This window comes from Ornithodoros turicata, chromosome 4 (genome assembly GCF_037126465.1).
Source record: "Ornithodoros turicata isolate Travis chromosome 4, ASM3712646v1, whole genome shotgun sequence".
In the NCBI taxonomy this organism is placed as follows: domain Eukaryota; kingdom Metazoa; phylum Arthropoda; class Arachnida; order Ixodida; family Argasidae; genus Ornithodoros; species Ornithodoros turicata.
In genome coordinates, this window is record NC_088204.1 from 59,580,468 (window position 1) to 59,597,970 (window position 17,503).

Genomic DNA, 17,503 nt, shown 5'->3' on the forward strand with positions numbered 1-17,503 from the left:
AAGCCACTTGTTAGTGAGGTTGCACTACATTTCTGCCTCTGAGCTTGTCGTGTTGGCCGCGGCAACCTTGCTGTGGCTTCGCTTCATATCAACGCGGCACTTGTCTGCGATTTACCCTGAATTGCTTTTTGGCAACTTCCATGACAATCCCCTGACTTTTCCAGTCGCATGAATATTCTCTGACAATTTCCGGTTTTCCCAGTTTCCCATGCCCATAGACACCCTGGTTGTTGTATTATTTATACCAGAGGATGGAATGGTGTGCGTTCTGAATAGGGGTGGCAATCATAAGACCGAAGTTTGCCGACCAGGCGCGGTCACTTTTCGAATATACTTTTCATTCCTCGGTGGCTTCTGATTGTTAAATCGGCCTTCCGATAGTTCGGTCTTCCGGCTTTTCTGCCTTCTGGTTTTCTGCCTTCTGAGTGTTCGGTGTTTCGATTTTTCGGCCTTTTGAGTTTCGGCCTTCTGATAGTTCGGCTTTATGGTTTTCGGCATTTTGATACGCTTCCTTCTGAATAGGTTACGCTCTACAAGCCAATATTATTTTTCGTACGTTCCTCTTATTTCGTCATGGATGATTGTGTAGCCGGTCTGCGTGCATAATCTGCCTTTAATAGCGGTTCCTCAATAGTTGTCACGTTACAAAGCAACTGGTAGAAAACGCTTTTGTCCTCTTACTCCTCCCCCACAGCATCGCTTGTGACATGAACAACTACAATACAGCAAGATTCCGCTTATACGGACACTTCCAGTCATCCAGGTAAATCAACAAGGTCAATTAATCAAGCAGACAAGTATGCTGTTCTTCAATGTGAGAGTCGATGACGAAACCAAAATTAAAAGCTGCCATAACAGTATACCACATGACACTTGTGTCATCGCGTAATGAAAGATGATATTACGTTGACCGTGTATTCACACGAGCGACATTCTCACAGAATATTCTAGTGGAAGAAAAGACAAAAACACTGCTAACGGAGCCGAAGTTCCGTCCCATGTTATCCTGAGCACTGTGCCGGAATATCGGGAGTGGCGTACAGCGCACTTAGCAGACGACACCGTCAGCGTCTTTTCCTGTCGTCTGCTATGGAACATCTTGTGGCTGCGTCGCAGGATATTGCCCCACGGATAGCAGTGTACGTGAAGACACAACGTTGAGCTCTTGCGATCACGTGACAGCAGCAAGCTATGATGTTTTTCGCATCTTCCGCTATAGCATTGTGGGGAATGTAGCTCGTGTGAACACACGGTGAGAGGAATACAAAAGGACCGGGGTGCGTTCATCACGTCCATTCCGACAGGGGCGATCGAATCCGTTCCAGTTGATTGTGAAAATTATAGCGTAATTTTATTCCTCGTGACCCACTGACCACCGCATCGAAAATCCAACGCGAAATGAAATGAAACGTCAAAATAAATAGCTTGTAATAAATGTGCTTGTATTTTTCACGACGCGAGAAATAGTGCACGGCGCGACTGCACTACTATCTCGTTGTCCACCCTCATAATTTAAGAAAATATGTTTCAGGGTTAAATGAACGTATACCAACCGAAACATCATTGCTCTCATATCGGTTTAGCGCCCCTTTAAATCATGAACGATGTAACGGGTGAATCCCGTTCCTTTTGTCAAGGTTCTTTCATTCTCCGAGGAGAAATTATTGTTGTACTCTAGTGCCCCTTTAAGATTATCGTGCAAAATATTTAAGTAAAATTTGCAGAGCTAACTATTTACAACTGACTTTGCTGCCATTGGCCCGTCTCCCGTGAAGTCACGAGATGCCCTAGTCTTTTCTCCCAGGGCGTCAGTCGTGACGTTGCCCACATCTGTGAGGCCGACAATGGCGATTCCTTTCACCATCACCACCACCAACCACCGTCCTGGTCTTTGCTTTGTGAAGCGGAGGGGGCAATGATTCGGGACAAAAGTTGCCGATCACGATGGGAGCGGAAAAGAACGAGGACGGACACGGACAGACGAACGCTGTCCGTGTCTATCCTCGTCCTTAAGCGATCCCATCGTGTCAAACCTGAACCAACACGCTCTTCATCTTCTTGCCGATCGTGTTTCAGCAGCTCTCAAATCGGTCATGTGTGTTTTCCAACTACTGTGAGATTACCACGGGACCGATGGTATCAGCATCTCTACCCGCGTCTCACTATCAGTGGTTCAGCTAAACTGTGCCAGAGCTCGTAATGTCTATATCCTTACCTCGGTGTCGGATGAAATCCTGTTGTGGGTCTCTGCCAGAATGATGGTGTACCCATAACGAAGTGCAAGACGAATGTAAGGCCACATTTCCATGCGACGCACGTTGCTGTTGCGGTTCACGATGACAGGAACATTGTCTCGCATAAACTGTTCAATTCTGGGGAGAAACATATGTCCCATTTAAAGACCAGCATGTGACAGTCACAATAGAGTAAGGTAACTTACTAACTTACTGCACATCAATATTCATGTTTCATGCGTTCGTAGGACTGGGAAACTGTGCCACATTTCAAAATCATGTTGGGAAATCTGTATTGGGAAGTACGTTCTGGGAGCGAACCTTCTCATTAACTGGCTTCTAAGGGTTATTCTAGGCTTAAAATGCAGTTAAGCAGGAATCCCACACCGGCAGCACAACTTAAAAACGAGGCTAAAACTGACCTGCTATTTTGGCACGTGAAGGCCGTTGGGGATTAGAAAGAATTTGGAATCATATGGTACATAAAAACGAGCGTGGATTGCATGAACTACTATCGGGGTCCTCTTCCAAACAGATACGCCGCACTATTTAAGATGGAATCACCCCACTATAGTCTCTATGGGGCTCGTGCTGTCCAGATTATCTCTAAAACGGCTATACATACGGAATCGAACGTCGCGCAGATACCAAGATGAGATATCCCGCATGGAATGACACCTTTTTCAATTCTGTGTGGCGCTTGGTTGAATTTATACAAATTGTTGTTTCTCTTTGTATGAGTGCATGGAGTTCTCAGGGGGGAACACAAAAATGTTCATTAAAACGTCCCTGTAGTGGCCGATCGGCTTGAAAATGGCGTCAAGCTATGCGTCCTTCCTTTGAGATCACAGTTGAAGCAAACTTTTCAGCATGGTCGGTCACACGTTTGTGATAACCTGGACAAAAAAAATATCATTTTGTCGTCTGCTAGCTGGGACTGCACGGTGCTGCCACCGCAACCAGTTTCCGTTTCGAGTGAGGGGAGAGACAACGGCCGGGGGAGGGAAGAGCTGATGTACCCTGACCTTGTTCATCTTTCATCGCGTCGGCAACTCAAGGCCTTGTTGAGGGCATTAATAGCGTGCTCGAGGTTCAGAATTTCTGACAAGACGTGTAGAAGCATTTCGGTAGCCCCTCGTGGAGCAGAAGCAGTAGCACGAAACTTTTGGCACTGCGGGAGGAGCGTCGAGACATTCTTTTTTTTTAAAATCGGGTTGCAACGACTTCGATGTTGGAATGGGTAAACAATGGGTGCAGAACCACCACGCTATCCCTTACGTACGCAAAGGCGCTTGAGCGCCGTGCCCTACTTAGTTAGAGTCAGTGTATTATTTTTTCATTTCATTTTATTCCATCAGAAAATACAAGTAAAATAACAGGATACCTTTTTTTATTAATACAAGTATTTGGTGCGGTGTAGAATTACTCAGAAAATCTGTTTGCTCATGGGCACCGTAAAATTTGAACTGGATTGAAAGATAAAAAGCGGTGCCTCATAGAATGAGTTTGCTGGCAACGTATAAACATTTGAGGATCGTGAACACTAGCAGACACTACAGAGTTACCCAATGCAGATCAACTTTCCAATGGTAATAATAGGTGTCAACAGTTTTCATCCTTTTTCATTTATACAAATACCATCAGGACTGCAATTGCGCGAGGTGCAAGCTTGATCGCCGTCCTTTAGCACTACATTGACAGTCCTCAAGGAGCTGCATATTGCATACCTGTACAACGCTGCCATGAGTGATCATATGTAATGTTGTCTTGTGTGCATAGTAATTTCGTTCCGGGCTCAGCAGGAATTTGTATGTATTCGTATTGGTTTCATTAATATTATTATTATTGTACTGTACAGTGTGATGTCTAAGCCCATGAACTATCTCGTACATTGGAAATCATACAGCAGTGTAACACCTTTATTCCTACATAACTAGCTGGAGATGTATGACTGATGTGATACGAGTTTTCTTCATGTGTGAGCCGTAATCTGCATCCTGCGACAACGATAAAGCACTAGGAAGATCGATAGTACAATAAAAGAAATCGCCCAAAAAGATATCTGACAGTGCAGCGCAATGACGATTTCTCTCAGGCCGGCTTTTTGATAAAGACTTTGAAGATTTGCGGTCGTTCCTCCCTCCCATACATGTGGTCTGGAAGCAGCTCCCAGATTCTGGCGCCAAAACACGGTAGGTCGGGTTACTTTGAGCACTGCTTCCCATGTCTGCAGCAAACGACAGGAAGCTATTAATTTGAGGGTTCGAAGACATTCGGTCAGTCGTACTCACGTTTATGCAGGGGGGTGTTGCTTTGTTTGATTTTGCTCGGTGTGTAACAGGGGTCAGGAGGAAGAGGTCTTCTCCCTCTTTACCATTTTGACGCCTGCAAACGACGCGCGTAAACCCACGTCACTTCCGACATCTCCCCAAGAAAAGAATCACGTGACTCCGCCGCTAGTGGCGCCATCCATCGAGAAAACCTCACATGATAGAAAAACAGAAACAGAGTATAATTATTTCAAAGGATTTATTTCAGTGCGAGGAGTAGAACAAAAGCAGCAACATTTCTTTCCTTTTCCATGAGCTGAGGCAATGTTCACGCATAAGAGCGGAGCGAAACGTCGAACTGGCCAAAAAATTTAGTAATGTAATAATGACACATTGATGAAGCATAATCGTCAAAACTACGCAGTATACTTGCGTAACTACTTACAAAAAGAAGAAAAAAAACGTGAAAAGAAACACACAGTACAATTGAACCTCTGTATGCAATACGGGGATAAGTCGACTTATCCTCTTTTTACTATTTTTGTTGCAATGACATCTACATACCAGTATGCACCTGCCAATGAAAACTTAGGACCTTATTGGGATTTGTTGGCCCGCTACAGCATGGTAAAAAAACGGGAAATGCATGTGTGTCAATGGGACGGACAATCATATCAGGCCCCTTTTCTCATTTTGGGATTTTTCGACTTATCCCCTTATTGCGTACAGAGGTTCAATTATTTTAAATTATTTATTTCAGTGCGAGGAGTAGAACAAGCAGCAACATTTATGTCCTTTTTACATACTTACGTAACTATATACAAAAAGAAAAAAAGAAACACACAGTACAATTATTTTAAATGATTTATTTCAGTGCGAGAAGTAGAACAAATATTTCTTTCATTTTTCATGAGCTGAGACAATGTTTACGCAAAAGAGCGGAGCGAAACGTCGAACTGGCCACAAAGTTTGTAATGTAATGACATATCCATGAAGCATAATCGTCAAAACTACGCACTATGGTTTGCTATCGCCGCGTCATCGGAATTTAGGTTACCGGCCAGTCTCAAGGTCGAGGCTCAAATTTATGGTGACCACACGTGCCCTTACCGAGCAGGTGGGTCAAGCTGCCGTAAAACCAGCGTCAAACCACTGATCTCTATGTATAAAGGCTGGATCGCGTATCGGAGAGGGGCACGCATTCGGGCCGCCATGTTGGTGGGCCCTAAAACGCTGTGTGTGCCCATTGGAAACAATGGGAGGCAACACAGATTGTGAGTATTTATTGCGCTACAGGCGTTGATCATTGTTTGTCGTCACGTGATTTTGTAAGGTGCCAGTATACTGATGTATCCTAACAGTGTTTCGCAGGTGCCCTGCATTTCGATTCTTAGAAACGTTATGTTTTGCATTCCGAAACTAGACCGTCGCTGCAGTGCAGCGCTGGGAATTGCACTACAGCACGTTTCCCAGCCAATATTTCAATAAGAAACGATGTGAGGTTAACAACAACCATGTATATAATATCCCGTGCTGCGTTCTGGACAAAAATTGTTCCACGAAGAACGGTCCCAGAAGGGATATACCCGCATAGTAGAAAGAAATCGCCCCGTAGAATCACAGCCGTTGTTTTAAACAGGCGTATGCGTTTAATATGATTGATATCAAGCAAGAAAGGGTCTTTTAGTGAACGACAGTGGTGTCTTCGACGTAATGCCTCGCAAATATGAACACACCGAAGCATCGCAAACAATTACTGCACGCAATTAGATCACGCTTAGGCCAGTTAATCTAGGTATTGATGTAAACTTAATCAAGTTATTTAGTAAGCGGTAACATCTCCTTCAGACACAATACTTATCTCCTTTTGAAGTACAGCACTTCTTTTTTTTTCTTCCTTCATTTGCTCTGATTATTTGCAGGTGAAATTGAATGTCCTTCTCGAGTACTCACATGCATTTGCTGAATTGAACTGCAGCGTGAACAAAGCTGCATAAGGATGGGGGCCTGCCATCCACTGCTGACTTTGTCATGCCAGTTATGTGGAGCACGTTGCAAAAAATACAGCTGCACATCTGAAACGCCAATCATTATCATCGTCATCTAAAAGGAAATGTGGTAGCACTGCTGTGAAACCAGGCACGATTTCTGAAGACCTTCTATGGCACTATTCCTCAGCGTCATAGTCTCTCTCATAGGAGTCACTTTGCATTGACAGTGACTCCCATCTTACATTTTCATGTGCGAGGGCTCTCTTGCACTACACATGTGCGGTTTCCAAACTGCAACATGACGATTTGGAGCTTGAAACTGGAGCCCTGGTGTTCCCTGTGTATGAAATGATACCAACTGAATCATGTCGAACGTGATGTTTAGTGGAAGATGGCTTTCTTGGTTGTGCATTCTGAGTGACAAAGAATAACACGATATGCTTTTGTAAAGATAAGTGATGTTATGCTCTATGAATAAAGAGAATATACATTTTTCAAGTTCACCATTTATTCTGGCATATACGCATTTCAAGATACAATGAATGCGCAGGGAAGTGACAAAACAATACATTTATTGTTTTGTGACCTCCCTGCAATGCCAATATATATCACAGAAATGACAACGTACAGGTACACTATGTAAATTTGTTGCACCCAATTTTCATACATGCTGAATTTTAAATTTTTGTTTTGCTGCCTATGTGTTCAGTGTATTCAAATTGCGTAATGCAAACAAAACTTTGTTAATTTCAAGCTTTTTGCTCCCATCCAAGATATTCCTGTCCTGAAGGAACCGCCCCTTCGACACCATAAATATTCAGTAGGTTTCACTCTGTAGTAGTTCACAGTAGTAGTTCACATGCTGGAGGACACTCCTCCTGCAGCTAAGGCAACTACAGAGAGTTCCAAGAGTCCGAAGGTAAACCTACAGCTGCATGAGTTTGATCAACAGTAGTGCATTCTCAAGAAATAATTTTCTTCTTATAGCATATATGTGCATGCCTAGTAACTGAAACAATGACCACAGTTCCACAACGAGTTTTAATGCCTGAGGGTGTATACTGTAGAGGTGGGTTAGATCTACAACAGTTAATACAAGGTATTATATACTAGAGCACTGCACGGGCCGACTTTTCCGGGCCCGACCCGGCCCGGGCGCATCGAAAAATGGCCCGGCCCGACCCGGGCCCGGACCTTCATATTTTTATGCGGCCCGGCCCGGCCCGGCCCGGTGACCCAGTGACTAGAGCCCGGCCCGGCCCGGCGTCTAAGCAAATAGAGCCCGGCCCGGCCCGGTGACCCGGCGAGTAGATCCCGGCCTAGTATTTCCAGCCGCGATGTACGCGTTTCTGGCGATTATCAAACAAATTTATAAGTAAATTTATAAGGAGAGAAGACAAACATACAAGTGATGGCGGTTTAACACCGTAACCGCACGAGACCAAATTAAATCCAGAACGCACGGGGCGTTATCGTTACACTGTCAAGATTTTGCGGAGATAGAGCATGCTGTCGACAAACTGCTTCTCCCAGTCCCTATCCCTCTCACCAAGCTTTGCCAAAGTGATTGTGAAATATGTGAGGAGTGAGGAGCAATGTAAAGTGGCTTGGAGAATGTTCTAGAGGGTCGAATCATATGCATAATGCAGTACCCTTTGCTTGTCTTTGCAAAATATGCACAGGAATGACGCAAGCGCATGATGATATGAACTAATGCGTCTCCAATGTGTGGAATTAGCTGCGTGGCCCGGCCGGGCCTGACTCTCGGGAACATATTTGTCGGCCCGGGCCCGGCCCGGCCCGCGGTGGTGGCGTATTTTAACGGCCCGGGCCCGGCCCGGCCCGCGGTGCTGCCGTATTTTGTCGGCCCGGGCTCGGCCCGGCCCGGAGCACACAGCCAATAACAAGCCCAGCCCGGCCCGCGGGCCGGGTCGGGCCCGGGCCGGGTCGGGGGCCCGGGCCCGTGCAGTGCTCTATATGAATATCTTTAAAAATCTCATGTGACACATATGGTTTTACTTTTTGGAGGTGCAGCGGTGATCGAAGTTTGTGGACACTGCTCAGGTTTTGCAACCATTTCTTGAGTATGTCGAGGCAGCTGTGAAGGAGAGAACATTGGTTAGGATGCAACTAGTTAAAAATAAATATGTTGTTTAGTAAAAGCATGGCATAAATGTTTAAAACATCAGCTTAAAACAGGGTTTACAATCTTGATATCTTTTAAAAATTTCAACGTTTAAACGCTGTTGTAAAAGAAATTATAGCTCAATCACTAAGACACAATGCTGGGTGAAGGGGTCTAAGGTGTATATAAAGCTCTTTGTGGTCTGAAGTGATGTGTTCCATGATGTGAACATGTAAAGAGAATGTGCAAAATTGAGAGGCTCACCACAATGCGTGCATTGGGGTGGTTCCTCCTCGTAAAGTAGGAACCCGTGAATGAGGAACATGATACTTATCTGTAAGCTCGATCGCATCAGACGATGACAGAGGTGATGCTCGATGACACAGACGATCCTATCGGTAGCCCCCGTGAGGAAACCTCTATTGAGAGACCACACTGCTGCAAATAACACGACAAGATACAAATTATTATTATCGCAACAAGCTGACAACATAGCTCAGACACAAAGGCGCTATCCAAGTCACACCACACCACCGTTACGTAGGATTATTTGTCACAAATCAAACCAAGGCACAAAATAATACCAATACATGAAAAAGGGTGACTATCTTGGTCTTATTATGACGTAATACTGAACTTATACGCGAGGGTGGTTCAAAGAAATGACTGTGCACTTGCTTCCGTAGAGAACACTTGGTACCGTGCTAGCAATGCATGCAGAAAAGCGCTCGAGTGCTCGCACATATTGATGACACCACTATCACTGTAGTGTAACATGTTCTCGCCAGCATATTATGCACTCAAACTGTATTTGCCGGCGGGTAAAATGCAAGTGTGTTCGATTGAACCTCGGAAGAGCGATCAAACAACTTGCACCCAGTACTGGTTTTTGGCAAAAAAATACTTCATAATTGTCAAATAAATGTACAGAATGGACGCCTATTTATTCCTTGATAAAGACTGACTCACCTGTAGAAATTTCGGCCCGGTATCCTTGCCGGTACGGTTGGTACGACCGTAATTGCAAGAAGTTGCCATGATCGCTGCGGCGACTGTTTTGGGTACAGTAAGATGGCGACCGGTTGCCGCACGCTCGCGCTCCCTATCCGCGATCCAGCCTTTTACAATCGAGATCAGTGCGTCAAACAGTGGAGGCTGCCATCTTGTGGAACGCAGTTGCCAGACCCGGAAACCCGAAGTTCGCCAGTTACGGCGGCAAAAAACGCTGGTGTTGTCTCTTCGTCATATTTGCTTAAACAAACGAATTTCTTGAAAAATGATGCAGTAAACATGTAAAAGTTAGTAATAACTAACCCATGTTGCCTTCAACATTCTTAGCGATTGTTGTAACGCTCGCATTGTAACGCATGCACAAGCTAGAATGATAGTTTCGGTTTCGTGGTTGCGGGTTTTCGCGTGCTACATACATAGATTGAGAAGTTACCCGTCAAAAAGAACTCGTTACAAGTTAAGTTATCGTGTGCAAAATGTAACGTGTATCGTATATGTATCGTATATATGTATATATACGATATATATCGTATATATGTAACGTGTAATGTAAATGTAAGTTAATGACGAAGTTCTTCACTGTGAAATGTAACTTGCAGTTACTGAGTTACATAAAAAAGGAACGAGTTACTTCCAAGTTACTCCGGACACAAAATAGCATTACGCAGGTGCCGCGCGCGTGAGCAGTTGAGTTAGACCTTGAGTTGCCGGCGGAGGAGTGCAACACGCTTACATCGTTTTCGTTTATGTCCAACAATAGACCTCTCCCTGTTTGTAAAAAAATGACGTCATAGTGTTCGACAGCGCCAAAATTTGGTAGAATTAAACTACGCTCGAAGCTAGAGGTGAACAAGGTCGTGCCCGAAAGCCACGGTCATGAGGGGATTACGACATGGTCCCTTAAAGGGACGCGACCTTCGGTTCTACTTTTCTTTCAATGGGAGACAGCGAGCAAGTGCCCGTTCGTGGAACCCAGCCCTCCTTCCGATTTGTTTCGGTTTCAGTCTGTCTACCGATGTCATGATGACGTTTCTCTGGTAGTAAAGTCTATTCGAACGCTTTGCATCTTACCCCCTGTGGGCGAACAATGGTTCAGCAACATTTCAATGGCAGCAGTGCTTAATTACTGCATAAAATACTGTCATTGATAGAATATCACGTTTTATGGCAAAAAATGCCATGAAGGAACCGGAGAGAAAGCAAGAAAATATGTGGACGTGAGTGAAAGCGAAAAAAGTAACTTGGAACTTAACTTACATTGGCAAAGTTACCTCAAAAGGAACGAGTTCCTCTGAAAGTTACCACGGCGCAAAAGTACCGAGTTAAGTTACAAGTTACCAAAAAAAGGAACTTAGTTACAGTAACGAGTCACTTGTAACGAGTTACCTCGAACTCTGGCTACATATCTATCATATGCAGGCACATCTGGAACTACATGTTGAGCCAAAGTGTGCCATCAACCTGAAATCTGAATTCATTCAAATTCATCTGAAATTTTTTTGATATGTTTGTAAAAGAGGGGGAGGATGGAACGTTCAACACACCGCATTACAATACTGCTAAGGTTGATAAATGCAGACGTCCAAAGATCACGAAATGTGACCACGCCTCGATGGCATAATCCTGATGTGAAGCCTCCATGGACCAGAGGAGAAGGCATAGCAAAATAAGAAAAACAAGACATCTACCAAAATGTTACATATCAATGGCCTGATGCTTCCTCTTTACCTCTATTGTGATTACTCAAGCAGCTCAGTTCTAAGATACAGCAGTGACGAGCTCTCACCCTCTTCCTGCACCAAAACGAGTAGCCTAAACTAAGCATATATTGATGGTTGACCACAGTGGGAACAGCACACTTCTGCTTATGGAAAGCAGTCTCAATATAGCTTATCCCTCCTTATTGGAGAAAATCTTCTTCACTGTGATGAGCATACATACAGGCAAAGCGCATATGTTGCTTTGCAACCACTTGTCATCTGTGCATTTTAGATTCTCGTATAGAGACAACGCTTTGGAAGTGCACAAGTGAGATATTTTACTGAAGGCACAGTGCGCGTGATGTCAAAGTTCCTCAGAACGACGTGTCAGTCAGACACAGGTAACGATCATGGCACATGACAGAGCTAATGCCAGATATGTTGTACATGTCCATACATAAACAAATTTTACTTCAAGGCAATAAGTAGTTACGTCCAGCACAGTAATGCCACTATGTGTGCACACATTTTGTGTACGCAATGACGGTGTTCCACATTTCACTTCTATCAAGTAGGAATTGTTTGTGTGGAAAAAGCAACATATGGGTGGGTGAATATGAATTTCGCAGATATTAGTAACGTGTAATACAAACCATTTACTTATCTTTTACAGCTGCACAGATTTCTTAATTGTATGAATGCCTCGACTCATGTGAAAGCGAAGCAAACAAATTTTGAAATCTATAATCAGTGATCTACAGCAAAGTAAACTTCATTTGTGCATATGCTTTGTGAACGTAATCACTGTTTCACATCTTACGTCTAATATAGTTAAAAACGATAAGACCCCTGTGCAGGAAAAGACGAGAACGGAACACGGAAAAGATGAGGACACCACACTGAACTGCCAACCAAAGAATTTTATTTTGTGAAACATGCCTTAAATACATGAGACCTCCTCTCCCCCTCTATTCCCTCTCATGTTGAACTTCCTGTTTACCTCACAAAGATAAATACAGCGGTTACTGACGCAGTTACTACCTGCTTTCTTTATCCCATGCGGCTCTCGAAAGAGAAGGCCACTTCGTTTTTTTACACCTGAACAAAATTTTTGTTTTTTGGAATTCTGCCTGACATCCCACACATAATGTAAAAACCCCGAGACTAGGGAACACGAAGGGACAAACAAAAACACGATGTATTTTCACACAAGTCACACACGTCAAACAACGAAGTCAAGTCAAACAAACAGAAGTCAAACACGAAGTCACGTTTGTGTCTGTCCCTTCGTGTTCTCTAGTCTCGGGGTTTTTACATTATGCATCATCTTCACCAGCTCGCTTGCTTCCTAGCCATTTTTTCATTGTCACATCCACATGTCAATAAGTGGTCCCCCAATGCACCGTATCTATTAGAGGTATTAGTTGAATGTTCTTTTTAAACGAGTGTTCATGCACCTTTCAATTAAAAACAATTGAAAAAAACCCCAGTGCTTTATCAACCAGCCAAAACACTCGCTCTGTTTATGCACCTTGATGGTTCCCAGATATATACCTTATCACACTTTCGTGGTATAGAGTAAACTATATGAATATGGCATTCTGCAACTTTCTTCCCGTGATCACCAACCAGGCCAATTTTTAACCGTGTTTCATATCATATCTAGTCAATCATGCTTTCTGTGAATCACAAATCAATCTTTTTTCACACTACGTCAGTATGCTTGCATATGTGGAGAACTGAAAGGTATATGCTACGTGTGAATATGGATGTCATCAGGTTGGACGGTGGGAATGGTCTTTTACGATGCAGCTAAACACACACCGTCCTTAAGCCCCTTTCTTTGAGTGTGGAAGGGGATGACGTGAATGATACGGTTGCAAAAAGAGGTGCATGAAAGCTGTTCCACTTCCAAACCAGACTTTTAAGAGAAAAGTTACATGGTGGTTAAAATTGATTCATGGAGTACCTGTGTGGGATTAGAAGTGGTTATGCAACTTGCCATATCAAATATAACCGATTACCAAATATATATTTGCGAATAAATCGCGTCTACCATTATCATACACTGTGTGTTATCATTCCACAACTCAGTCGCAAAAATATTTGTTGTTACAAATAGCGTTTGAAACAATTTCCATTGGCAAACCTTCGCAACATAGCTTTGAGGGTCGTTGCAGAAGAAAACTGTTTCACAAAGCACTTGTGACAGAAAACATTCTTCACTTGCGAAAGCGAAAACGAAGCTGCCTACTTCAAGTATTGCCGTTCCTAGGCAATCACAAAACATAATCTGCGCACTAACGAAGAAGTGTTTTAGCCAACATACGCAGGACGACCGTCATGAATGTACAAATGTAGTCACTTCTTCGCACAATGTCGTCGTAGAGAGATGCGTCGTCGAGTTACGCTGGGCACCTTCTTCTATATCATCCAAAGCAGCCTCAGCTGGCTGGCGAGCATCACAATATTTAACGAACATCACAGTCCACAGACACAACTGCACAGAACGCACAGGATCGTACGTCCGCAGTGATTGGAAATACCGTGAACACATCCACACACCCATTGAGAAGCGACGGCCAGCCATAACTCACGCTGGATTGGATACGGATTGAAGTGGCTATTTTGAGAAATAGCATGCTCGGTGCACATTGTTTGCAGATAATTTCTACGACTATTCTCTAGAGATCTGGCCTAGGATTTTCCCTCTCCCTCGCGCGCCCCACCCACCCGGAGCGCGCCAATGGGAGGACGCGTGGGCGGAGTCGACTTTCATTGCCATCTGGGGGCAGAGGTTTCGAACGTAGACGGAGACGTGCTTTTCGCGATGCTACGTCCACTGGGTCGTTCCATTCACCATGGCCCTGAGTTGCCCGTGTTCCATAGATTGCGCTGCTCGATCTGTGAATCTAGGGATGCGCCTTCCTTGGGACCACGAAAATGGTCGGCGATAAGTACTACTGCGTCTGAGCGATGCTCGCGTTTTGTCTGTTTGTTTGTTTTTGCTTTTAATGAACGTTTTATGATGGCTTGTTTTTGCTTTTAATAAACGCTTCATGATCGGTGTGTCGCTTCGTCGTACGTGTTGTTACTAAAGGAATTTGATAAGATTCCATGCCCGTGCCGTTTTTGTGCGAACGTTTAGGTAATGCCAACAGAAGACTCTGGTTCTTTTCCCCCTTTTACTGAACATGATGACACACGTTGTTACAGAAGGACTTTGACGAGACGCCCAGGCCGTTTCTGTGCGTATGTTGGGTAATGTTGGTTAATAACGACAGAAAACTACTGTTTTGGTGGTTTCTTTCATTAAACTTTGGTGGCACCGTACCGCTGTCAATCGACTGGGCGGCGCATCATCTTTCTATGTGAAACCAGGAGACGCATGCAACTGACCACAGCGGGCTGCGAAATTAATGCAGATGACATTTATTGCAAGGAACTGCATGGACAGGCTTTTGTTGGCGATGACAACAGTACATGGGGTTGAGGGGCTGTCCTCTGAAACCCTGTTGTCACACTGTTGTCAGGGAAGCACACGCCAAAAAACGCCCTACAATCACCCAAACACGGCGCAAAACGATTCCGCGGACGTCTTAACAAGATAATTCTAACAACGCGTGTTCCATATGTTTAATAAAGCAAACAAACGCGGGCATCGCCCAAGGACGCCGATCATGAAGCCGTTTATTAAAAGCAAAAACAAGCCATCATAAAACGTTCAATAAAAGCAAAAACAAACAAACAAAAAACGCGGGCATCGCTCAGGGACGCCGATCATGAAGCGTTTATTAAAAGCAAAAACAAACAACAAACAAACGCGGGGCATCGCTCAGAGACGCCGATCATGAAGCGTTTATTAAAAGCAAAAACAAGCCATCATAAAACGTTCATTAAAAGCAAAAACAAACAAACAGACAAACGCGAGCATCGCTCAGACGCAAGTACTTATCGCCGACCATTTTCGTGGTCCCAAGGAACGCGCGTCCCCAAGATTCACAGATCGAGCAGCGCAATCTATGGAACACGGGCCAACTCAGGGCCATGGTGAATGGAACGACCCAGTGGACGTAGCATCGCGAAAAGCACGTCTCCGTTACGTTCGAACCTCTGCCCCCAGATGGCAATGAAAGTCGACTTCCGCCCACGCGTCCTCCCCTTGGCGCGCTCCGGTGGCGGGCGGGGCGCGAGGGAGAGGGAAAATCCGAGGCAGATGCTCTAGAGAATAGTCATTTCTACTTCAGTGTAAATCTAGGTGGCAGATTTTGCAATGTTGGGCAAACAACATGTCGCACAAGATGGGCGATTCCCGTTGTTTATCGCGGGGAATGGGCCGAATTACACTGGCAAGAGGCGACTTTGACCCTACTCTGTTTACAGAGCGCCAATGTTGCTGCCATCTCTTACGGCGAGAGCAGAGGCTTAAGGTCGTAGCTCTCTTACCGGAAGAAGCTGTCGACAGCGGCTCACATATCCCGAGCCGAGCGCTATCCGGATGCGCCACTCTATTAGGCAAGAGCAGAGGCCGCAGCGCTCCGCCTCCCGAGTCATTCTATTGGCACGGCATTTGGGGGCGGAGCCTCCTCGCTGGTCAGCAAAGTCAGGACAGTCGTTGTTGTCGATGTTGATCCAGGGACTGGAATTGTCGCAGGTGACCGAAGACGCCCGCAAGGAGCTTGACAACACAACAACTTCGTCGGCTCGCAGGAATTGACTTAAAAAAAAACGGCTCCTGCAGTTCGCTTTTATTTAGGCAGCTTATAAAGAAGAAGAGAAAAAACGAAACTATGTAACGGTTGACAACGTGCAACCAACAAACCCCCCTTCACGTTGAAGAACCCTCGAAATCTCCGTGCCATTCGTCGTCGCGCCGAGCGCAGAGCTCGTCGCACCCAACTTCCAACTCACCAAGCTGAAGCTCGACAGATCCAGAAGGCAATTCAAAGCGTCTACGTAAGTTAGCGCGCGGACCGCTGGCGGAACTTCGCTGCATCGTTTGTCACCCCGTACACCCAGTCTCGTATATGGACCGTGCTCAGGGGCAGAGTTGTGCCAGGGCTCCAACAGCTCCCCATAGAGCCCATAGTTTGAGATAATTCACACAACACTGGGCACACGACCAATGAAATTGCAACGTAGTGGATATTATGCACAACCAGTCGGCCATCAGGAGCCCCCATGTCTGGCTGGCTTTTCGGTCGGTCCTGGCTACCTATCGACTTCTACTGGATTTCTAAGCCTGCCGCCGTTACTCGGTATTCAAAATAACTAAAGCGATTTTGGGGGTAAAATAAAGATTTATTTGATACAAAGCACTAATTCAAAGATCTGATACATGGGTGTCCTGTGCGAGTGGTGCGTACAAAGCCCACTGCGTTGCTGACACACTGGGACAAAGTTCGAACATGAAGCTGAACGAACACACCGTTCAACTCCTAATACCGAGAGCCAGTCTCATGAGTGCGTACCATTTCATGATGAGCATCTTCTTTCGCTGCCTGCGGTGCATCCTTTATAGCGAAAGCGAAAAGCGCTTCTGTGGCAACGTAATCATGCGTTGTTGACAGTCCTCGAAATCCAAACGGCGCCCGAACTTTTTCTTCACGCTCCAACTCATGAAGCATTCCGGTACAGCAGTTGACAAATTGTTCGTGGGATAATAGTTGTGTCCAGGAACAGCACAGCACGCGTAGACTCACAATAACGCACGAATAAATCAGCGAACATATTTCTGCAAACTGTTCTGTCGATTGACACCACCGAACACAGGAGGACGACATGCCGTCCCATGCTATTTCGAACTATGCTGAAACGGCCGACACGCTGTACGCACATGCGCGCGTACAAAATGCGATTTCAAAACGTTCTCGACCAATCGGAGCGCGCGCACAGTCTAGGCCAATGGGCTTGCAACATGGTGTATGGGCGCAGTGGTACATACTCTACAGCCGCGTCCCGCGGTACCTGAGGAGGACTGGTTGTGCCTACTCGTTACAAGTAACTCGTTACTTGGTAACGGTTACTTTTTTTGGTAACGAAGTAACGATTCAGTTATTTTCTTAAAAAATATAATAGTAACGGAACCAGTTACAAAAATTGGTAACTCGTTACTGACGTTACTCGTTCCTTTTCTTCAGCGCGGTGGAGCACATTTCGGCACTCCGTGTGG

General features: G+C 45.0%; 1 protein-coding gene across 1 annotated transcript in view; it reads right to left on the bottom strand.

Annotated features, from left to right (window-relative positions):
- The window catches only part of LOC135391619 (uncharacterized), an 83,912-nt gene that overhangs the window by 39,778 nt on the left and 26,631 nt on the right, over positions 1–17,503 (bottom strand). Inside the window, exon 2 of the mRNA XM_064621938.1 lies at positions 2,216–2,372. Within this exon, the coding sequence (XP_064478008.1) occupies positions 2,216–2,359 (144 nt within the window). The 5' untranslated portion in view covers positions 2,360–2,372. The remainder of the gene's footprint in view (positions 1–2,215; positions 2,373–17,503) is intronic.